The sequence below is a fragment of the Sceloporus occidentalis genome, unplaced genomic scaffold (genome assembly GCF_023333645.1).
Source record: "Sceloporus occidentalis isolate IW3139 unplaced genomic scaffold, rSceOcc1.0.p SCAF_3, whole genome shotgun sequence".
Classification (NCBI taxonomy): domain Eukaryota; kingdom Metazoa; phylum Chordata; class Lepidosauria; order Squamata; family Phrynosomatidae; genus Sceloporus; species Sceloporus occidentalis.
In genome coordinates, this window is record NW_028316983.1 from 213,951,476 (window position 1) to 213,975,357 (window position 23,882).

At 40.1% G+C, this 23,882-nt stretch overlaps 3 protein-coding genes across 3 annotated transcripts in view; 2 read left to right on the plus strand and 1 right to left on the minus strand.

Annotated features, from left to right (window-relative positions):
* Positions 1 to 7,027, minus strand: part of LOC149317462 (ribosomal biogenesis factor-like) — a 20,243-nt gene extending 13,216 nt beyond the window's left edge. The window contains exon 1 of the mRNA XM_089517561.1: positions 6,912 to 7,027. The gene's annotated coding sequence lies outside the window, so the exon portion shown is untranslated. The remainder of the gene's footprint in view (positions 1 to 6,911) is intronic.
* Positions 3,842 to 23,545, plus strand: LOC149317463 (carbonic anhydrase 13-like). Its single transcript, XM_089517559.1, has 7 exons — positions 3,842 to 3,993; positions 13,792 to 13,989; positions 14,937 to 15,055; positions 17,261 to 17,356; positions 18,369 to 18,431; positions 20,638 to 20,793; positions 21,745 to 23,545. Exons 1-7 carry the CDS (start codon positions 3,963 to 3,965, stop codon positions 21,856 to 21,858), a joined length of 777 nt encoding a protein of 258 aa, XP_089373685.1. The 5' UTR covers positions 3,842 to 3,962; the 3' UTR covers positions 21,859 to 23,545.
* LOC149317464 (carbonic anhydrase 3-like) overlaps positions 22,007 to 23,882 on the plus strand; it is an 86,024-nt gene continuing 84,148 nt past the window's right edge. Inside the window, exon 1 of the mRNA XM_089517556.1 lies at positions 22,007 to 22,087. The gene's annotated coding sequence lies outside the window, so the exon portion shown is untranslated. The remainder of the gene's footprint in view (positions 22,088 to 23,882) is intronic.

Sequence of the window (23,882 nt, forward strand, 5' to 3'; positions counted from 1 at the left end):
TAGAATCATAGAGTTGGAAGAGACCACAAGGGCTAACCAGTCCAATCTCCTGCCATGCAGAAACTCTCAATCAAAGCATCCCCGACAGATGGCCATCCAGTCTCTGTTTAAAGACCTCCAAGGAGGGAGACTTCACCACACAATGGCCTGTTACAGACAGCCAAAATAAAGCTGCTTTGAGTCACTTTGGAGGTATGGTATTTCAATGATACATGCGTCCTAAGAGTCCAAAGGCTGCACCAAACCACGCTCCAGTCCTAAGGACTGGAGTGCAGCTTTGGTGAAGCTTCCAGACTCTTAGGACGCATGCATCATTGAAACACCATACCTCCAAAGTGACTCGAAGCAGCTTTATTTTGGCTGTCTGTAACAGGCCTATGAGGAAGTTTGTTCCACTGTCGAACAGCCCTTACTGTCAGGAATTTTTAGGTGGAATCTCTTCCTAGAGGTTGCATCCATTGTTCCCAGTCCTGTTTGCTGGAGCAGCCAAAAACAAGCTTGCTCCCTCCTCAGTATGACATCCCTTCAATTAGTTAAACAGGGCTATCTTATCAACCTTCTCCAGGCTAAACATCCCCAGCTCCCTAACACGTTCCTCATAGGGCATGGTTTCAAGACCCTTCACCATTTTAGTCATCCTTCTCTGGATATGTTCCAAATCAAGCCTGAACTCTTACTAGAAACCAAATTGATTACACTGAGGCTATCATACTTTGGCTACATCATGATATGATATGATATAACTCATTAAAAGAACAATACTGTTTGATAAAATGGAATGCAACAGGAAAAGGATGCATTACAAGTGGATTAATTTGGTCAAGGAAACCATAGCTGTGAGTTTGCCAGATCTGAACAGGGCTGCTGATGACAAGAACACTTGGAGGTCTTTCATTCATAGGATCACCATAAGGCAAAGCCAACCTGATACCCATAACAACAACAAATGAAGTTGAGGGACCCAATCACAAATTTCTTGGTTTCATATTTATTTTGGCCCTCAAACACAAATGACAACTACTGGACCTTTGTAAATCATGGATTATTAGATTTTCTCAAAAGTTCAGATCATTGCAGTAGGATGACTTTAATAAGTATTTACTTCCTAGACTATCAGAGATCTTGTAGCACCTTTGGGACTAACTGTGCAAATTAAGATGTAGCATAAACTTTTGTGCATTTGGTCTACTTCAAGTCTTCAAAACCCAAATGCTACAACTTTTTTGCACAGGTAGTCTCCAAAGCGCTATCCTTTGCATACCTGCCAGACAAGTCTTTCGATTGCCAGCTCAGCCATGAAACACACTGGGTGACCTTGGGCAAGTCACATGTTCTCAGCCTCAGCGCAGTGGTTAAATGCCTGTACTGCAGCCATTCACTCAAAACCACAAGGTTGCGAGTTCAAGACCAGCAAAAGGGCCCAAGCTCGACTCAGGCTTGCATCCTTGCGAGGTCGCTAAAATGAGTACCCAGACTGTTGGGGGCAAATTAACTTACTTGCTAATTAGCTTACTTGCTGTTCACCGCTATGATCTTGGAATAGCGGTATATAAATAAAACAAATTATTATTAACAAATCTTGCCAAGGAAACCCCATGATAAGTTCACCTTAGGGCCGCCATAAATTTGCTTTCTGCAGCTCCACAGAACATGACCTGGAGCAATGGATTCAAACTGCAGAAGAGATTCACCTTAACATTAGTAAGAACTTCCTGAGAGTAAGATCTGGTCGACAATGGAATAGGCTGCCTTGAAGTGTGGTGGAATGTCCTTCTTTGGAGGTTTTTAAATAGAGGCTGGATCAGGATGGCCATCTGTCAGGAGTGTTTTGATTGTGTATTCCTGCATGGCAGGGGTCAGACTGGATGGCCATTGGTGTATCATCCAACTCTATGGAGTTTATCACACGAAGGAGATCAGGAGTTTATCTCATGAATATCTCAGAAACATCATGTAATTACGATTTCACACGACATCACACACAACCTGCCATTAAAGTGGTCACAAAAAAGCATTAATGCACATCTTTTTGCTTTCAGGATTTCAGCGACAATGCATTTCGATTCACTTTATTTGCGCTATTCCTTGTGATAATAATTCGTGCAATTACACACCATTTTTGCTTTATTTGCGGGGTGCTTTCAATGTGCTTTAATCTCTCTTTAACGCTGAAATTAGCCCCAGTGTGATAAACTGCTATGATTCTATGAAGGCACACATCAAGAACAACAACTACTACAACAAGAAGATAAACCTCTTTCCTAGGATCTGATGCCCAAACCCTTGGGCCTTATCACACAAGGGGTTTTGCAGCTCAGATCTGGAGTCACTGTGGGTCCAGCCATGCATATTCACGTTATAACTTCTGTTCCCCACCATTTTTGTCCCTGCCCTCCGGTGAAAATGCTCATGCTACACCCCTAGCATTAGGCAGGGTGATCAAATCTCCTTCTTTTCCAGGACCTTCTCCTACACTTCAACCTTCTGTCCAGGAGGAATTCCAAAACGTCCTCCATTTTGGGCATGAAGAAGAAACACACCGAGTAACACCATGTTTGATGTTCTCTCGGTAAATGTGTTCACTTGGTAGCCTGTCCTCGCTTCAAATATGGGAATAGGTTGAATGCTTCTACAGTTCTTTTTTCTTAGGCCCACCAGCAGACAAAACTTGCGCCCAGAGCTCAGGGCACATTTGTTTAGCGGGGAAAGGGACAGCAAAGGTGTTAGGCAATGGGTCCCCCCCCTTAATTTCAGCACAATGTACAAATGAAAGGAATAATCTAAATGTAAATTCAGTCAAGGGTTTGCTGTGGTACAATTTTAAGCATTCATCAGAACAATGCAGTCATGTAGGTAATAAAATGCAGTACAGTATATGCCATATAGCTGTAAAGAAACCATATGAAATGAATTTATACTTTATAGGAGTGCTTTTAGCTTTTGTTTGGTCTCGTCCTCCATTTTTCTTGAATGTCTTACATTTTGTGGTCCCTTGTGGTTAGGACATCTAGCAAGGTGACTGGATGTCCTCACTACAGAATGAAGAACGTTCAAGAAAAATGGAGGATAGGGCCAAATAAATGTTCAAAACACTCACATCAATGTAAACTCATGCTCAAAATGGAGGCCCTATTGGAAATTCCTCCTGGAGGGAAGGTGGAAATGTAGAGCAGGCCCTGGAAAAAGAGGACGTGTTGTAATGGCAAAAGAGGACAAGGGTCTGTAAAATGTCAGAAAGTCAAGAAAAATGGAAGACGTTACCAAATAAAAAGCTAAACCCATGCTTCTTAATCATGCTCAGAAAGGAGGAAGTTTTGAAATTCCTCCTGGACAGAAAGCTGAGATCACAGAATCATTGAAATGTGGGGCATGTCCTGGAAAAGGAGGACATCCGGCCACCCTGCCCTAAGGTGAACCTGTTGTGGGGTTTCCTTGGCTGGTTTCTTCAAGGGAGAGGGGTTTGCCACTGCCTCCCTGTGAGGCTGAGAGAGTGTGACTTGCCCAGGGTCATCAAGTGTACTTATCATGGGGTTTCCTTGGCAGCTTATTTCAGAGGGAGGTTGCCCCTGTTTACCTCTGAGGCTGAGAGAGTGTGACTTGCCAAGCTCACCCTAATAACACCATTAGATGGTCCCTCAGTGAGTGAGGAGCCCAAGGAAGGCGAGCTTAAACTCTCTTTTGAGAGGGGAAAAACCAAACCAAACTAACCAACAAACAAGCAAGCAAACAAAACTGATGGAGTGTTTAAACTTTTCTCCCTGAAAAGGGGGGGGGGGTGGCGGCCAAGGGCGGTGACTGCCAAGCCCTCTGGGCATGATAAGAGGGCCCTGGAGAGGGGTGTCCTCCAAGCCACAGCCAGTCGGACTCTTGGACGCTTCTCCCGCGACAAAGGACAGGCTCTGCAAGCAGCATCACCACCAGCACCACTGCCTCCCCCAGCATCCCCAGCACCCCCCTCAGCCATGCTGCACTGGGGCTACGAGGAGGACAATGGTGAGGGGGGAGAGAGCCCTGGGGGGCTCTGGGGCTCAAGAGGCTCAGGACTTGGAGGGTGAAGGGGGTGCTGGAGCGATGGTTGTGGTTCCCCCCTTCTTTAGGTGGTTGTTCTGCGTCTACACTGTAGAATTAAGGCGGCTTGATACCGCTTGAAAAGCTGGAGCTCCATTCTGGGGATTTCTATGCAGAGGGCTCCCTTGCAGCACCAGCAGCACCTTTGGGGCTTAACTGAAATAGAGGGAGGAAGGTGGTGGTGGTGGCAGGAGCCTGAACCCTAGACTTTGAGCCTTAAATTCCTCAAATGCATTTGGGATTTGTAGTTTTGCAAACCTTCCCTGCCAGAAGAATTTCCTGGCAGTAAGAGCCCTTCTTAGACAGTGGGACAGACCCTCTCAGAAAGAGTGGTGGAGTCTCATCCTTTGGAGGTATTTATCTATCATAGAATATAATGGAAACCATATATATAATATAGATAGATAGATATAAAGTGTGTGTGTGTGTGTGTGTGTGTGTGTGTGTGTGTGTGTGTGTATATATATATATATATATATAATATACACTCATCCCTCCATATTTGCGGCTTTGATATTTGTAGATTTTGATTATTCATGGATTAATAATAATAATAAAGTTTTATTTATATACCGCTTTTCCATGGTGATCAAAGCGGTTCACAGGTCCATCAAATACACAATATATCTATACAATTAGTCATAATATCAATACAGATAAAACCGCGTGTACATTTGATTAGTATGTTCTCTCTGGGAATATCTAGGTCCTCCAGTACTACTCTATGGTCAACTTTAACTAAAGGTTGCACTGAAAGACCTAGAGATTCCTAGAGAGAATATTTTACTAGGGATTTGTAGCTCCTCCAGTGCAGTTCTGTGGCCAGTGTCTGTGGGACGTTGACCACAGAGTTGCACTGGAGGATCTAGAGATCCCTGGACAGGTGTCCTCTCAGTTAAAAACATGGTGTTTTTGTTATTTGCGGTTTTTCTATATTCGTGGGGGTCTTATGTCCCCAACACTAGCAAATATGGGGGGATAGGGGTGTGTGTGTGTGTGTGTGTGTGTGTGTACACACACACACACACACACACACACACACACACCTTTGGAGGTATTTACAAATGAAGGCTGGAGTGCTTTGATTGTGAATTCCTCCATGGCAGGATGGGGTCGGACTGGATGGTTATTGGGGTCTCTTCCAACTCTAGGATTCTCACAAAACTACAAGTCCCAGGATTTTGTATGATGGAGCCACGGCAATCAAAGTAGTGTCAAACTACATTATTTGTACAGTGTAGATCATTTACCCTCTGGAGTTTATAACATGGGGGAAATCCTGTGAAGAAATGGGGCTTTAAATTAGGAAAAACCCACAAAAATGGGTTGATTTTCACACAACGTCATTGTTAAAGTGGTATTAACCTGAACGGAAAGTAGACAAAAGCAGCAGTGGCTTTTGTCTACTTTCCGTTTGGGTTAACACCAGTTTAACAACGACATTTGTGAAAATCAACCTACTTTTTGTGTTTTTTTCCATTTTTGCATGGGATTTCCCCTGTTGATAAACCCCTACATCTGCTTTACAGAGATGGCTGGTAGACTGTGGAGGCTTTGCTTTTAACTTTGGCATAAGACAGAAGTACCTTTTCAAAGGTGGTGCTGGTGGAAGTGGTTATTTTGCATCCCCAGACACTTTATTTACTTATTAAGATGAGGAATGCATATTGAAGCCACTTGCACCACACTTGTCCTCTACCTTTTCCCACATGTTGTCTGAGGCTGCATCTGCAGTGTAGAAATAATCCAGTTCAACACCACTTTAACTGCCATGGCTCAATGCTGTGGAATTGTGTGAATTGTGGTTTGGTGGGGCACCAGAACTCTCTGACAAAGAAGGCTAAATGCCTCAAAAAATTACAGTTTCCTAGATTGCCATAGGATTGAGCCGGGGCAGTTAAAGTGATGTCAAACTGGATTATTTCTGCAGTTTGGATGCAACATGAAGAGAAAAGAGAAGTGAGAGTTCACTTCCATGCAAGTGTTCTTGCACCTCTTGCTCTTTTTTTCCTTGTTAGCCTTTGGATCATCTTCTCCTTGAAAATGAACTTGAAAAAGATTTCCAGGGACATAAACCATGTTAGTGGATGCATCCACACTGCCGAAACAATCCACTGCTTTAACTGCCATGGCTCAATGCTGTGGAATTCTGGGAATGAATATCACTTCCAGAATTCCATAGCATTGAGCCATGTCAGTTAAAGTGGAGTCAGACCGGATTATTTTGGCAGTGCGGATGCAGCCCTGGTGTATCACAGTGTAAACCACACAGTATCTTATATCAATGTGACATATTTACTGTGGCCTGAACTTCCATTAGAGTACATCGTTGTTGTTGTGTGTCTTCAAGTTATTTCCAACTTATGGCGACTCTCAGGTGAACTGATCAAGGGTTTTTTTTGGCATGTTTTCTTCAGAGGTGGGATGACGAGATGTCCTAACTGCAAAAGAGGACAAGGCACTGAAAAATGTAGGACATGACCAAATAAAAGCTAAAAAATGCTCAAATATGAATCCATTCTTCTTAGTCATGCTCAAAATGGAATACATTTTGGAAATCCTTTCTAGACAGAAGGCTGAATTGTAGGACATGTCCTGGAAAAGGAGGATGTCTGGTCACCCTGTTCAGAGGGGCTTTGTCATTGCCATCCTCTGAGGCTGAGAGAGTGTCACTTGCCCAACGTCAGCCAGTGGGTTTCAATGGTCGAAGGTGGATTCAAACCCTGATCTTCATAGTGCAATACTCAAATACTTAATTCCCAGTTCCTGAAAATGTTAAAAACCCAGACTATCAGGCAAGACATTTTAAAAATGAATGTACTGTAATTTCCTTTTCCACTCACCAGGTTTACTCGTACAATCCTTGGTAATTTTGAGGGTGCAAAAGAGGAATGGAGAGATGGATAATTCTCCAAGGACAGTAAATCACAGGAGACGTTAATTTTGCCAAATATGCTTCAAAATGTGATTCATCAGGCTGAGTTTTGTAGCACTGGCAATGCAGTTCTGTTTCTAGGAGATAAAAGGGGCACTTCTGTGATGATAACTGTATGTGCCAGGATTAAAATGACACCTCTTTGTATAGTAGAAGCTTTTGCGCATTGTATATATTGTGACTACTAAAATATAATTTGTTTTCTTTGCAATGTTGCATTAATAATCTTTCTCTTAACTATTGTTAAATTTCACAGATTTTTTCTCTCTCACCATTTAGAGTCTTTCAAATTGATTCCAAGGCAGTGCAGACTTTACATTTTTTTCAGTGTGCAATTTAAAAGAAAGTATTCATCTGGCTGTATCTACACTGCAGAAATAATCCAATTTGACACCAGTTTAACTGGAGTTTTATAAGCCATTTAGCCTTTTATCTCAAGAGAGATTTGGTGCTGCGACAAACTACAATTTCCAGGATTCCCTGGCACTGAGCCAGGGCAGTTAAAGCGGTCTCAACATGGATTATTTCTGCAGTGTGCTTTGGACCAGAATTTCCACTTTGCAGCCACCCTCATAGTATTAAGATTCTCTGCAGGATTCTGTGAGGTATAGTCCAAAGAATTAACCTTCCCAAACTCTGCATCTGGGTTTGCTCAATAGCAGTAGATGAACCCAGCCCCACTGATTTCATTGCCACCTTTGTGCATTTCCTGGGATTTTGTTACTGTCATCCGTTTTGGGGGGAAAGGAGAAAAAGTAAAGAAAGGATCTGGGCACAGGATAACTTCATTCAGCAGTTAGCATGCAAGAATCATGCACAGTACAAAACTCACACTGCACGAAAGATATTCTGTGTAGTGCTCACCAGTTAGTTGGAGCAAAGGGAAGGAAAACTTCAGCCTTCATATCTCTCCTTCCTGCAACAGTGATACGCAATTTCATATTACAGTTGGCCCTCCACATTTGCAGACTCAACTTTTGCAGATTTGATTATTTGCAATTTTGATTAATATGTTCTCTGTAGGCATCTCTAGGTCCTCCAATGCAACTCTGCTGGAAGTTGACCATAGAGTTGAGCTGGAGAACCTAGAAATTCCTAGAGAAAACACTTCCCTAGGCATTTGTAGGCCCTCCAACATGGTTCTGTGGTCAATTTATGACAGATGTTGATCACAGAGTTGCACTGGAGGACCTGGAGATTCCTAGGAAGGTGAAAAGAATAGTGGTTTTTTTTATTTGCGTTTTTTCCACATTCGCAGGGATACTTCAACCCTAACCCCAGGGAATGTGGAGGGATCACTGTAGTGCCAATCACATTTTGGGAGTATAAAGAAGTCTCTGCATGGATATTCATGATTCTTTAGATCAAGACTCAAATAATAGTGTTAAGAATCAGAAGGGTGATGGGCTAGGGGCCATTCTTTACAATAAGGATGAAGATTATGCATTTCCAGTCAACTCCAAAAATCCCTAGTAAGTACTGTATTTTATGGCATATAAGACTATTTTTTAACCCAGGAAAATCTTCTCAAAAGTCAGGGATCGTTTTATACGCCGGGGGTCATCTGATATGGCAGGTGCTGAAACTTCTGAGCTGGACTGGAGAATCTGTGGTCGCCGCATATGGTGGGGGAGCTCAAAAATGGCTGTGGGGGCTGGAAAAAAGAGCTGTGTTTGCGCTACCGCTCTGATAGTCTTGGAGACAGGGAGGGCTGGGCAGCAGGGAGAGCTGACCATTCCTAGCAGGCTTTGTGTACAACAAGTTTTCCTGCTAAGTACCTGCATGCCATAAGCATTTGAATTTAAATTACCATATTGAAATCAAATCTGATGTTTTTTTTAATTTTTATTTGGTGTGCGTTGGAAGAGGGGTAGTCTTATACAGCGAGTATATCCCAAACTCTATATTTTAACTGGAAAAGTTGGGGGTTGTCTTATACGCCCAGTCGTCTTATACGCCGGAAAATACGGTAATATGTTCCTTGATCTTCCCACCTTGGATAGCGCCTTTGCGATTTTTTTTTTTGAGCTAGACTGATGAGTTTGAGGATAACCTCCAACCTTTTGCATTAGAACTAATAAGTATAATGTTGTTGTTGTTGTTGTTGTTGTTGTTGTTGTTGTTGTTGTATGCCTTCAAGTCATTTCTGACTTATGGAGACCCTAAGGTAAACCTATCATGGAGGTTTTATTGGCAGGTTTTATTCTTTGCAATTCCCTTCCCCCAAGGCTGAGAGTATGTGATATGCCCAAGGTCACCCAGTTTCATAGCCAATGTGGGAAATGAACCTCGGTCTCCATAGTCATAGTCCAACACTCAAACCACTCATGCTGGCTCTCTAATAAGTACAATGCCTTTTTAAAGCTATCATCCCATCATTTGAGTGTGCACAGCACAAATGCATAGTAGATGGAATTCTTGAGTCTTACAGTAAAGCCATATACTGTACCCTGTTGCAGTTGTCTAATCTTGATTCAGCAGCAGGGTCAATGACGTCTGCTTAGCAAGCCATACATTAGAGATAAAGTTTTGGAACGTAATGTTCTGCTGCTCTGGAAGCTTAGTGAGTGTGCACGCCTTCAAGTTGCCTGTTGACATATGGCGACCCCATGATTTCCATAGGGTTTACTTAGGCAAGAGAGTTTATCACACGGTGCAGAAACTGAATTTAAACTGGAAAAAACCTGCAAAAGAGGGGTGGATTTTCACACAACGTAAGGGTTAATGAGCATTGTCGTAACAGTAACCAGAAAGGAAAGTAGATAAAACCCACTCCTTTTTACTTTTGGAAAATCCAGAAAGTAAAAAGGAGTGGGCTTTGTCGACTTTCTGTTTGGGTTGTTGCGCTATTGATTAATATCCCTGACACGTCTGAAAATCAACCCGCTTTTGCATTCCCCCCCCCCCCAAATTTTTAAATGTGTGTGTTTGTACATGTACTTCCATGCATGTCAGGTTCCCACTGAATCTAGATGCTGCACATAGGACTAAAAAACCTGTTTTCCTGCCCAAAGGGGAATACTGTATTAATACAAATGGCCATTTTAAAACTCATTGTAATTCCCATTTATAGCTGATGTTTCATGAAATTCCCATTCTTACTTAACAGTGATGCAAAGCAGGAGTGGGTCTATAGTATTCAACAGAGTTTGGTTCCAGGACCCCCATGGATACTAAAATCAGTGGATGTTCAAGTCCCATTAAATACAGTGGCATTGTAAATCGGTGTCCCTTATATAAAATGATAAAATCTATCTGTCTATCTATCTATAATATTTTCAAGCAGTGGATGGTTGACTCTGTGAATGGCTGAATTCATGAATGCAGAAAGCTGACTGTAGGTTCATGTATTGCATTCAGACATTTTGAATCCAAGACATTGAACCTACCCAGGGGGGTTTCCTGAACAAAATACAATTGGCCCTCCACATTTGCAGCATTGACTTTTGCGGATCTGATTATTCACAGATTTGATTCATATATTATCTCTAGGAACCTCTAGATCCTCCAGTGCGATTCTGCAGGACATTGATCATAAAGTTACACTGGAGGACCTAGAGATTCCAAAAGAAAACACTTCTCTAGACATTTGTAGGTCCTTCAGCATGATTTTGTGGACAATTTGTGCCAGATGTTGACCAAAGAGTTACACTGGATGACCTAGAGATTCCTAGAGAGGTGTTCTCTCAGGTAAAATGTGTGATTTACCCACTTTCACAGGGGTCCTACATGCCTAACCCCAGCAAATGTGCAGGGCCCATTATAAGTACAGGATTGCAGTCTAGTTCCTTCCTTTGTTCCAGTGAGTATAACCAATTTAAATATACCTGTGTGTATATGGGAATCGCTGGTTAAACTTCGCAGAGTTAGCAAACATTATTTTATAATTTTTTTTAAATATTGTGTGCTAAAATGCATGCTAAAATGATATTGTATGCTAAAATAGGATGACCTTTCAGTACAACAGTATATCACTGTATAGCTGATTGATTTCAGGACTATAATTTGACTGGTGTCAAACGAACGCAGTTTGAAAGATAATCTTGGTGGAACACACATATGTTTGACGTAGAATGACCTGGACCTCATAGATAACATTAGGCAATGTGATAGTGATGTTTTCTCCCAAGAATTACAGAAATGATGTGACAAGATATTGTCATTGACAGGCCACTATATACACATCTAGGTTTGGAGACATTACATTTTTTGACTGCGACTCCCAGAATTCTTCATTTGGTTTATTTTTGGAAGAGTTGTCCAAAAAGCAACCTTTCTGAGCTTGATCTTGTTAGCCTCAGTCCTCTACAGTCTTGCAATTAAAATACCTCTCTGCCTTATAGAGCTTGCATAAGGATTACTCGGATACAGTAATGCATATGAAAGATGCCAAGGAAATGAAAAGTGCTATGTAACTACTATTCAGTACTATACTGCTTTTACTGGAACAGGCTGTTGATGATTTTTTCCTGCCAAAAATGGTTTAAAACATTAAGTGTAAACTGCAGCAACAACAACAACAACAACAATAATACAAAGTATTGTTTATGAGAGATTTCATTAATTCCTCTATATTGCTGTTGGCACAGCAGCACTAAACCACCCATCCAAATCAAGGCACACAGTGTCCAAAACTGGACACATAGCTTTGAGACATTAGGCAGAAAATTGAACAAGCATCTTTTTCATCTACCTGGCAGTAAAAAAATTCATTTAAAAAAAAGTACATTTACTTTTTTCTGTCACCCAAACTCTGCTACTTCACTGCCGGATGGTAAAATGGATTTGACTACTAAGTAAGCCAAGACAAACTGAACTGAACTGAAACTGAGTGGACTGTTATACAGTACTGAAAAGAATTGTTATTAAGTCTTTGAATGCACCCACACAGATTAATACAAACTAGCAATAATCACAGGTCAGAATAAAGTGTGTTTTTTCCATTAACTCCCCCACTACCCTGGGTTTCCTGGAGAACTTGGAGAAACAGAAAGGCAATAGGATCCTTTTCCCCTCTTAGGAAGCTTATCACATTTCTGAACTGAATTTAGATTTCCAGACATAGTTCTTGTCAATAGCATAGCTGTGAAGAGAGCAAAAGGAGTACCCCAAAATAAGAATTCTCTCCCTTCCATTAAATGTTCCATCATTCCCCAGATTTCTACGATTGCACACCTAAAAGTCTCATATTTGCTATGTTTGTATATTCCCTTAGAAACTTTGCCTGCTCTTTTTCTTTGAACACTTAAACTGTACTTCTGAACACTCCACTTAGGTTTTAAATTACCCCATGGCTAAACATTTGAGGAGTGAAAGAAAATATCATTTGGAGACAGAATTACTATGGTTATTTGGCCACCGCCACCCCAACTATACTTCTGGTTCTTGTTCTAAGAAAATCAGTGAGAAAGCTCTCATTACATTATAACTGAATGCTATTGTAATCAGTTAGAAAATTATCCCTCCTTTAGAAAAAAAAATCTGTATTGCTAGCTTAAGTCCATTTCTTCTTGTCCTACTTGAGAAGATTCCTGAGCACAAACCTTTCACTTCTACTTTGAACATTCTTCCTGGAAACCTTTGCTAGTGATTGCAAAGTCCACATACTGTACTTGTATTACTGCTTTTCTTAATGTTTATGTTGTTTTTTAAACCTCTGGCAGAGTGGCATAGGTAGTGATTTAATAGTCAGGTGTAGTGAGAAGGGAGTAATAGTTTGCTGCTAGGAGGAGGAAATTTTGATTCTCCATGGTTTGACCTGCAGCTCTCATTAATCCCACTAACATGACTAGAGATTTTAGTATGCAGAGGTGCTAGAACCCAGGGGATGTGAAATCCCTCAACTTTTGGAGGGATTTTGGAATCTATATCCCCCAGTCCCTCAGGCAGCATAACCAGTGGCACATGCTGGATAGGATATTCTGGAAACGGTAGACTATTTTCCAAGCTCTGGTGCAAATCTCACAGTTGAGCCAGGGACGTAGCCAGGATTTTAGGAAGGGGGGGGGGGTCCAGACTAAGTGCCACCATTATAATGGGGCTTGGGTGCAGCGGCGCAGCAGCACACACCATTAATTTTTCTAATGGAGGGGGGGTCTGGACCCCAAGATCCCCCCCCCCCTTGGCTACGTCCCTGGTTGAGCTTTGACCCAATGTATGATTTGACATATTTGGATTCATGTACATCTCAGTATGAAGACAGGCCATAACACTCTTCCAAAGCTAATGCTTTGATGCAGAAGGTCCCAGGTTCAGTCCCTTAAACCTCCAGGTAAACTTAGGAAACATTTCTGCCACTCAGTTTTGACAATACTGAGCTTTATAGACCAAGGGTCTGATTTGGTAAGGCATACGTAGATCCTTGTGTTATGACACTGAAGCTGAATGAAGCATTGCTGATGTGTGGACTATACTATAATCCACTGATGTGTGAATGTTCTCTGAATCTATTGCATGTGTGTGTTAATTTCAGGTGCCTGCTGCATTCCTTATGACCAGAATGCCTGGAAGTAGGCAGAAAATGACCAACCCTAATGTTCTAACCCGCATCCTTGGGTATTTAATTCATTAGAATTAAGTTATTCATGTAGCTCACCAAGGACAACGGGGTGGGGTATTTTCCACCATTTTAAATGCCACCATTTTTAATAATCAGAATAATATTTTTAAGAAAATAAGAAAATCCAGGTAGGTTATTGTGATTATTTTCTCATATAGCAATTACTTTCATTTTCTGATTGTGTGGAATGTATTTTAATGAACAACTTTTCTACTACAATGTCCTCTAGGACCTTCTCACTGGAAGGAAATTTTCCCCCTTGCTAATGGAGACCGCCAATCTCCCATCGATATCAAAACTCAGGAGACTAAATATGACCCCACACTACGCCGTCTGTACCCTAACTATGATCCTTCATCTGCTAAAGTCATCCTCAACAATGGACATTCCACCAGTGTGGAGTTTGATGACACTGAAAATAAATCAGGTTTGTTTCTTAGCAAATTTTGTTATGCTTGAATGCAATCTTTTATTAAGGACAGCTTTTAGTTTTAATCTGGGCTGACATTAGAGTTCCATTTATTATTTTGCTTTTGATATATTGCCCTTTGAGAAGATATTGCTTGTTAAAATTCTCTCTTGCTGCTAGGAAAATATGCCTCGGTTCAAATGGGTTGCCTGCATGCTGCTTGAATATGATTCCATCTCATCCACATGCAGGTAGCTGAACTGTTTTGGGTGAGGAGCTTTGGATTGTCAGATAGGGAGCTTTTGTGCTCCAACAAACTACAAACTCCAGTATTACATATGATGTTGCCATGGCAGTTAGAGTAGAATCAGTGCTATAATATATAGTGTGAAAGGGCCCCAGCTTTTATGTCCATGAGATCAACCACATTGTTAAGACAGATTTCTGGTTCACCAGTTTTCATTATCATGCATATGTTAGGGAGGGCAGATTAACTGGTTTACCCTGCAGCATTTTAAGGATCTAGATCACTTTTGTATCCTAAATATAACTGCTAGTTCAGATTAGAGTATGCCTGTAGAGTCAGTTGTTGAATGGCAGGCCAACGTTTATATAAATCACATTAATTCAGTGGGTCTCTTCTAGTTGAGGCTAACACCTAGATTTCATCCTACATTTCCTATATTGTTCCCTTACTCACCCAAGCTAGTAATAGCATTGGCAGCAGAAAAATGCAAAACTAGAGAAATTGTTAAACTTTCTCTAGTGCTGTTGCTGATATCAAAATTATTACCAACTACAATTTTAAAGTCAGAAAATCCAGTAATGGTTTTCTTGCATCAGGTTTATTTTGGTCCCCAAACAGTAGAAAGAAAACTTAAGCAAACATTTCATTTTCTCTAGGTAAGTAACCTAATTATGCTACTCTGTGTGTGTGTGTGTGTGTGTGTCTTTTCTCTTTATAGTGCTAAGTGGGGGTCCACTCATTGGAAATTATAGACTGCGCCAAATTCACTTCCATTGGGGACCCAATGATGACATTGGCTCTGAGCATGCAGTGGATGGAACAAAATTTGCAGCAGAGGTAAAGTATTCCACTGAACTGTACAGAAAGAGTTGTTGTGACTTTCCTTGGTTGCATCCCTGAAATCAGACCTCAAAGCTGATGAACAGACATGGTTTTTAATTACATAATTCCACGAATAAAATCATTATTTTATTTTTTTCCTTGTTATCAATTTTATGTTATAACAGTTTCAGTCTAATGTGATGTGCAAATAAAGAAAAGGGAAAAAGAGAGTGCTAATTGGATCACTCTGGAGGTGTGCTATCATGCAGCAAGACAGAATTTATTTAGGCAAGATCACACAGAACAAATTTAATAGGCTGTGATGAGCTTGAATATCCGAGCCTGGCTTAGACATTAGACATACTTCCCTAGTGGTGAATCTTACTAGATGATGCTGTAGGAAGAGGTGAGGAAAATGTGATCTTACTGATTTTGTTGGATTATATCTCCCACCATCTCTGATGTTTAGCCATGCTAGCTAAGGGTGATGGAAGTTGAAAATCAATAACATGTGGAGGTTTTAAGGATTGTATAGATTGAAAAAGATATTTTTAAAAATATATTATCAGAACAGTATTTCAGTGTTGTTCCAGTGTTGAAATGGAATAACAAAAAATATGATTTAAAGTATGCAATATATAAATATAGCTTCCCACCTCTTAGAAAGTTTAAATGGCTTCCTGTTAACTATCATGAAGGGGGAAAATGTTGTAGTGTCTTCTTATTTCTGAAATGGAGTACAGTAGTATTCTGAAGTGGAAGTAGGGTAGATCCTTGACAGAATTGTGATAAAAATGCTGAAGAATGTCAGAAGCAATTTCCGAAGTTAAATAGAGAAGAGTGATGGTGGTGGGGAAATACTGAGTGGCTAAAATTAGTGGGGAAGATAATTTGGAGGGAAATGACATTTGCAGTGTTTAAAGACTTATGTTTTCCACAGGAACCAGGTGAGATGGAATATAACGAATTAATAAGAGGTGCTTAGAAAACAAAATGTTCCAAAACATATATATAGCTGGAAAAAATAAGTTCTACTTAAGAATCCAAATTGAAGGGACAGTACCTAGGAATTGTTAGTCAGTCTAAAAAGGTTTCCTCCTGCTGGTTATAAACATCTTCAAGAACCCACTAGAACCCTTTCTTATTGAAGAATGACCCTAGAGTTGAAAGAGAGAAGAAAAGTTAAAGAAATAGAGAGGATAACCAACATAGGTGGAGAGTCCTCTGAAAGGTTAGTAGTTAGGTGGTAGTGTCCATTGTTTAGTTCTGCAAAGAAGAAGGATCTTTGGTTCAAGAATGCACCTCTGCCAAAATGGCACATGCATGAAGAAAGATCTAGTCTGCAAGTCCAAGACGACATGGTTCCCCTGGCAGATGTTCTTTACAAGCCAATGGATTGAAGGTCCCATTAAGCCAAGGCAGTCTATCCACTGGAACCAGATTTCTCCAACAGACTGCTGTATGGGAGTATCGATGACAAAGATGATGATGATGGTGAAGAAGAAGAATAAAAGAAACAGGCCTTAAAAGATTTCTCCAACTACCTGTGGTGCAAGAGCGGTGGTAAGACAAGATACATACATCCTTTAACAGAGAAGTCACAAGCCACTGGGAATGGGCTTTTCCCCACAGTATTTCAGATTTTACTTGTGTCTTTTTCTTGTTTGTTGTTTTCCAAATGCCATTCCTGTCAAAAGCATTTGTTTCTATTCGATAACCTCCATAATATCTTTAAAATGACACAGTCCAGCTTTTTAATGAAAATAAAAGCGTGAGTGCAGATACACCTTACGAGCTCCAGAATACAGAATGATTTATTGAACTGAGCAGTCACAACTCATATATCTTGGCATTTATGTAGCACCTTTCATTGCAAGGACCTTTAAACCCTCAATCCAGTCTGTATAATCTGAAGATTCTTGTCAAGGGAAAGATAAGGGTGGTCTCACGGCCTGATATGGGAAGGACTGGTATGTGAATATGCCACGGTCTGTTTTGTTGTTTTTGTAAACTGGCCAACACTAGGAGTGACTAGAAAAGATCTTCAGAGTTTTGGACCAAAATGTGTGGCGCTTCCAAAGGACTTCATTGACATCAAGATGGCTTTGGACTACTTATAAAAGACCAGACTAGCCCCCCAATACTCCCGTCAGCTGTTACAGAGAGTTGTCTAGTCTCCATAAGGTAATAATTGATGGGAGATGTTATCTTGCTTTTCAGCTTCATGTAGTCCATTGGAATGCCGACAAATACGCCACATTTGTTGAGGCTGCTTGCCAGGCAGATGGATTAGCAGTCATGGCTGTTTTCTTACAGGTAGGTTGGGACAAACTATTGTTTTTACCACATGTTTCTGTATTTGCTTGTTAGTCAAATGCATTTTCTTTTCTTAAAACAAATCTTCTCAAAGCACCTACGCAATGTTTTAATGCATTTGTAGTATTTGTGACATCTGAAAGTCAAAGCAGAATTTGTCAGAACTGGGGCAAGGGAGACTCAGTATCCTAAACATACAATACATCAGAAGTGCATATTTACTCAGAAGTAAGGCTTACTGAACTCAGTGAGGCTTATGCCCACAGGTATTTAACAATGGTGAGAATCATGTGGCTCTTCAGATGTGGTTGGATTGGAATTCCCAGCAGCCCTCTCCAGTAGAGACAGTAGCAAAGAATGCTGGAATTTATAGTTCAGTTACATCCAGGGGGATGCACAATTCCCATCCTTGCTATGTAGGCTTGAAGCCATGGAAAAAGCCAACATGGCCAATATTAGGAATGGCTAGAATGGATGGATCAACATATATGCAGCATCCAAAGGACTTTACTGACAGCAGGGTAACTTTGGGCTACTTATAAAATGTCAAACTACTCCCCCAATGCCTTTATGTCTTTCCAGAATTGTTATGCTTCCCTATGCATTCTGAAATTTGGGCCTAAATCTGATTGCTAGTCCCAACTAGAGTAGATCTATTAAATCACTAAGAACTTGATAAGTTAATGTTTATGTAATTCCCATAGATTCAGTGGCACTAATTGGGATGAGCGGTTAGATTGGTTCATCATCTTGGGAGCCCTGGTAGGCTGGAAGGTGATGTGGAAATGTCTTAAATAAATAAGATACTTAATATTTTCTGACTCATGCCTGATGATTATTTTAAAATATTTTCTTCAGTTTAGTTTTATGGTGTGGGTTATTTGCCTACCTTGTTTTTTTAATGACCCTTCTGCATTAATTAGAACATTTGGATTTGAAACAATGTATTGTATTTCCAACAATAAATACATTTTGAAATCTGAGCAAAATGAATTTGACATTTGTATTTCAGCTAGGTGAATGTAATCCACAGCTGAAGAAAATAACAGACCATTTGGATGCAATTAAAGTTAAGGTATGGTAATTCTAAACTTCCATGTTTTCCACAGCTAGGACATACTTATTATGGTATAGGAGGCTTATGAATGTTCCATTGTCTATTACCGATTTCTTGTTTGAGTACTTTTCCTTGGTATGCAAAGATCTGAACCCTGTCTTGCATTTACGGGGTACAGGTGGAGTAATCCTGTGTGTTCAGCAAACACAACACAAACATGGAACTAGGGAGCAGGATGCTAAATTTGTATATTTGGTTCCCTCTTCCCCCATAAACTCCTTTAACACTGTGCTTCTCATCTTATCTATTTATTTCAATGACCTCCAGTCCATCCCTGCATTTCCTGCCACATGCATAAAGGAACATAACAATACCAAAAAGAAATAATTCAGAGCATGAAATGCTACGACCCTCTTGCCAATCAGCCATGTCTGCCCATAAAGCAGAACCGGGGGTAAACTTGCCACAATAAACCATGGGAAATCCGGCAACAAGCTCAAAATCAATGATTAATTCATGAATAAACCGCAGTTAGCTTTCACACTATAGCAGTTGTGCAAATAAAGCAAATTCATGAATGAAGTGAAAATGAATTCATGATATTTTTCCACGAATGCCTAAATGCTAGATCATGTCTCTTTCTTATTGGATTAATAGTAGAGTGCATGTGACGTTGTGTGAAAACCAATTGTGCACTTATGCTTAATTTGTGCAATAAACATGGAATCTACCCTCCTTCCAATTTTTCCCATGTGATAAACTCATATGAATCGAGGAGAGAACCTTGTTTATTCAGCAGGTAGAAGAGGTCAGTGCTGGTGATGCAGAATCCCAGCTACAAAGTGCACAGTCTTCTGGTGGTTATGTGGGATGAGCAGTTTATGGGCTTAAACTAGAGAGTTTATAGCACGTTATAGACTGCCTGAAATTGGCAGTCTGCTGGCGCCGTCATTTGCGGCACGGAGGAGCCCCGCGCGGCCCCTCTGCACCGCAAAAAAGAAGCCCCAAATGCTGCTTCTTATTGTGGTGTGCTAATGACGTTGCAAGGTGCCAATGGCGCACTCGCAATGTCATTTGCACCGCGCGATGGATTTCAAGATGGCAGTGCCTGTGTAGAACGGGCACTGCCATTTTGTACGCGCTCTGCGCGTACTAGGGTTAGGGATGTCCAAAAGGGATGCCCCTTTCTAACCCTAGTACATGCAGAACACGTACTTTCCACCCATGCGGAACGGGCCTAAGTGTCAGTAGCAGAGACTCAAGAGGATTTTTTGTGGGTTTTTCAGGCTATGTGGCAGTGTTCTGGAAGAATTTATTCCTGACGTTTCCCTTGCATCTGTGGCTGGCTCTTCAGAGGGATGGGGTAGCCATGGGAAGCCCACTGAGTCCCACAATAGCAAACTTTTACATGGAACACTTTGAAAAGCAAGCCTTGGAAATAGCACCAAAAAAGCCCACAACATGCTTCCGATGACACTTTCACCATTTGGAGCCATATACTGTGCAGCTGTGGACAAGTCTACATAGGGACCACCAAACATAGCATTTAAACACGAATCAAGGAACTTGACAGTCACTGCAGACTGGATCAGCCAGGAAAATCAACAGTAGCAGAACATGTTATAGTCCAAACTGGGCATAAAATGATAATTGAAAAGATTAAATTCTGGACCATGTCAACAACTATCAGGTCACAGTGCACAAGAAAGCCATTGAAATCCACAAACACCTGGACAACTTCAACAGGAAAGAAAAAACCCTGAAAGTAAACAAAGTTTGGCTACCAGTCCTGAAAAACACCAAAATCAATACTTAGCACATGCAGATGAACATCATCCAGGGTTGGGGTTTCCCCACAGACAAGGGGTTGCTAATTAAATACACACACATATCCTCCCACATATCCCTGAGGCCTTGCCATCAACAACAGACCAACATACAGATTAACATGCAAATCACTTCCTCCAGACAAGGGTTACACAGTATATATGTATATATACAGTATATGCCACTCACTTCCATGCCACCAACCTCTGAAGATGCCAGTCATAGATGCAGGCGAAATGTCAGGAATAACTTCTTCCAGAACATGACCACATAGCCCAAAAAACTATGGATGCCAGCTGTGAAAGCCTTTGACTTCACTCAAGAAATTTTGTTTGTCTCTACATTTTTGCTGATTTCTTCTTCTCTCCCTCCCTCCCTCTCATTCTCTCTCTATAAGGGCAAACAGCACATGTTCACCAACTTTGATCCTTCCTGTTTGCTTCCTCATTCTCTGGACTACTGGACTTACCTCGGCTCTCTCACAGTTCCTCCTCTTCTTGAAAGTGTCATCTGGATCATACTGAGAGAGCCCATAAATGTTTGCTCTGAACAGGTATGATTTACCTTTGTCAAGGAGTGTATTTATGGGAGGGTGGCGGGATGAGGGCAGGGCCAGATTAACACCTTTAGAGGCCCTAAGCACAAAAAAGATTTTGGTGCCTCCATATATATCTAATTCAAAATATGAACAATAATAAGCCATAAAATAAAATTTTATTTTTCAAAATGAACCAAAACCTACATTAAGATGGAAAATAATGTTTATTTTTGTATACCTCCATTTTATTTATATTTGAAAAGTTTTCTCCTACTTTTTCTAATTGCAAAGTCTTTGATCAAATCTTTAAAACTAATTTTATGTAACACATCTGTTTCTATACTTAGTAGAGGTAAGGCATCCAGCCTGCCTTGTTGCATAGTTGTTCTGTTGAGATTTTTTCAACTAAGATAGTGAAGTTATGAATGATCAGTTAAGCAATTTGTGACCATTAGTGTTAATACAGTAATATACAAAAGCAACTGTCTCCATTTGGAAAGGCATACTCAGTATTGTCTTCTACCGTTATTTCACAGTTAAGTGGTATCAAAGTGCTACAATTGTGTAGTGTGAAAGAGAGATTATAGTTTACTCTTGGGCTGGAAAAAATACCCTTTCCTGGTCCTGAAAAAGTACAGGGAGACGTAAAAACATGGCAAAATTGTGTTCCCCTGGTGGCCTTTAAAGGACCATATGAAGGTTTTTTTTGTGATTTGTTTTTTAAAATCAAAAAATGCAGAGAAAGGATATCTCTTTAAGGTCTCATGGGAAGTCTGTGTTGCTATTCTATCTCCAGCAGTTGTGTATCCTTAGATGGTGGGTGTTGTAGTCCAATGATACCAGGAGGACTACACATTTCTCGCCCTTGATTAGTGCTGGTGTTTGTGCGCATGTGTGCATGCACACTCAGATAACTGAGCTTTGGTGTCATTTCTGTATTCTTTGTTATATCCTTTTCATTCACAGCTAGCCAAATTTCGCAACCTTCTCTGCACTGGTGAGGGAGAAGCTGCCTGCTGCATGCTGAAAAATTTCAGGCCACCGCAGCCTTTAAGGGGCCGTGAAGTGAGAAGAAATTAAAGGGGAGAACAAGAAAAGATAATTCACAGCAGTAGCTGAGACTATTTAGGAAGCAAATCTCATTTTAATACATCACCTTATTTCTAAAAAATAAAGAGAATGCATTTTAATTAGGACATGATCCAGCCAACATTAAGCATTTTAAGAGAACACATTTAGGTCTCCTGTTGAATCTGATAGGGCATAAAATGCTTATGATTTTCTGGATCATGTCTCTATTTTTTAGTAGGTAAGTTAAACATTTTTGTCCACTTGTTTGTTTCATTTCCTTTAAATAATAGATACTGTTTCTATGCAAATTAATTATAGTAGGTAGTCATTACTTAATATGAAAAATAGAACTGGTAAGAATTAATTTAGGGTAAAATGTTTTGTATTAAATTAAGACACATTGTGTTCTGTTAGATTAAGAAAGAGTCAATTACAGTAAAAATAAATGTTCAGAGTTGGCGCAACTGAGCCGATCCTATGCTTAGAAGCCTGAGTTAGCTTTTACACTCTACTAGAATACACTGTAGTGTGTTAGGTTTGATGGTACTATTGTATTTGGATTGGACAGGTATCAATTGAGAATACCTTTAAGTATGGGATAATAGATTATCTGCTTGGATCCCTTTCGATTTGTCTATGGTCATAACATGAGATGATCATTTTTTGGATTACAATTTACATAATCCTCCAGTCACCATGGCTAGGCAATGCAGAAAACTAGAAGGTATAGTCCAAAAATCAACCATTCTAATCTCTTGTTAGGACTGCATCTGGATTCCTGGGAATGATTGTTTCCATAAACCCATAGATCCATAAACCTATAGATCATTTCCACTTTCAGAAAAAAAGTTACAACTCTGGGTAATCTCTGAAGGAAAAATATTTTCAGTTAAACAATTCAAACTCTTATAGTGAGATCCAGCCATTGAAAAATCTCACATTCCTTTTAAGCCTATTATATCAAACATTTGCCTTAGTCCTTTAAGCGTTTTACTTACGAATTGGAAGGAAAATGGGAAAATTATTTCCTAACCTTTTTGCCAAGAGACCATAGCTAGATAGTCAATATGATTTAAGTGTGATTTAGATAGTGAAATTATTAAGAATCTTTACCTTCGTCTGTCTTTGCCCCCAAATTCCTTCTGAGCTCCACCTTTTACGTCTTAATCTAGTTATTTCAGAAAATAAAGAATCTTGAAGGAGCAATGACCTCTAGAGCCCATAGCACTTTACTAGTATAGATTATTTTGCTCCTCTGGATTGAAGGAAGAACAATGACTAATCTAAAAGAGAAGTTACAGATAGCCAGTTACATATAACCAGGAATTGTTTGGATGTTGTCAACCTACTGTCACCCTTGTAATGTGTATGTGAAAATGCGGCATGACTGTCAGATTAGTCTTTTCCTGACTAAAAGCAAATGGAAACAAATTATTAATCCGTTTATCAGAAACGAATGCTATGATTTTATGGCATATTTTCCTAGAAGTAAATTCCATGGAAGCTATTGGGATAATCTAGATTTGCAAATTTAATAGCATGTTATACTAAAAATCATTCTTTATATGCTTATCGCTCTTAAATAATTAGTTTTGCAAACTTGCACATATTAACTAGTAACATATTACTTCAATTACTTCCTCTGCATTTCTTCTGCACTGAACTGAGAAATCATTAAAAGAAGAACTCAAGCATATGAACCATTGATTTATATTATAGTCAAGTGCTAATATACACAACACATTCAGTTTACTGTATTCAAACAAAATGGGGACATGCACATGTGTTTTGTTGCTCAAGAGTCAGAGTTATTTTCTCTAGGTTCTTGTGATGCTTGTTCCTTTATTATTTGACTTTGATTCCAAGAAATAATCCTGCATCACTAATACACTGAGGTTAAATGGCTCTATTTTGTTTACTAGTTTGCTAGTGAATAATTACTTTAGGATTAATCCATTTTTTGAACAAACCAGCAAGCAAAAACAAATAAGCCTACAGTGTATCAGTATTGCAGGCAGATAGTTATTTACAAA

Coding starts and splice junctions, on each gene's coding strand:
- LOC149317463 (XM_089517559.1), top strand. CDS start 3,963: ATGCTGCACTGGGGCTACGAGGAGGACAATG. Junction 13,990..14,936: donor TGACACTGAAAATAAATCAG/GTTTGTTTCTTA, acceptor TTCTCTTTATAG/TGCTAAGTGGGGGTCCACTC. Junction 20,794..21,744: donor TAAATGTTTGCTCTGAACAG/GTATGATTTACC, acceptor TTTCATTCACAG/CTAGCCAAATTTCGCAACCT.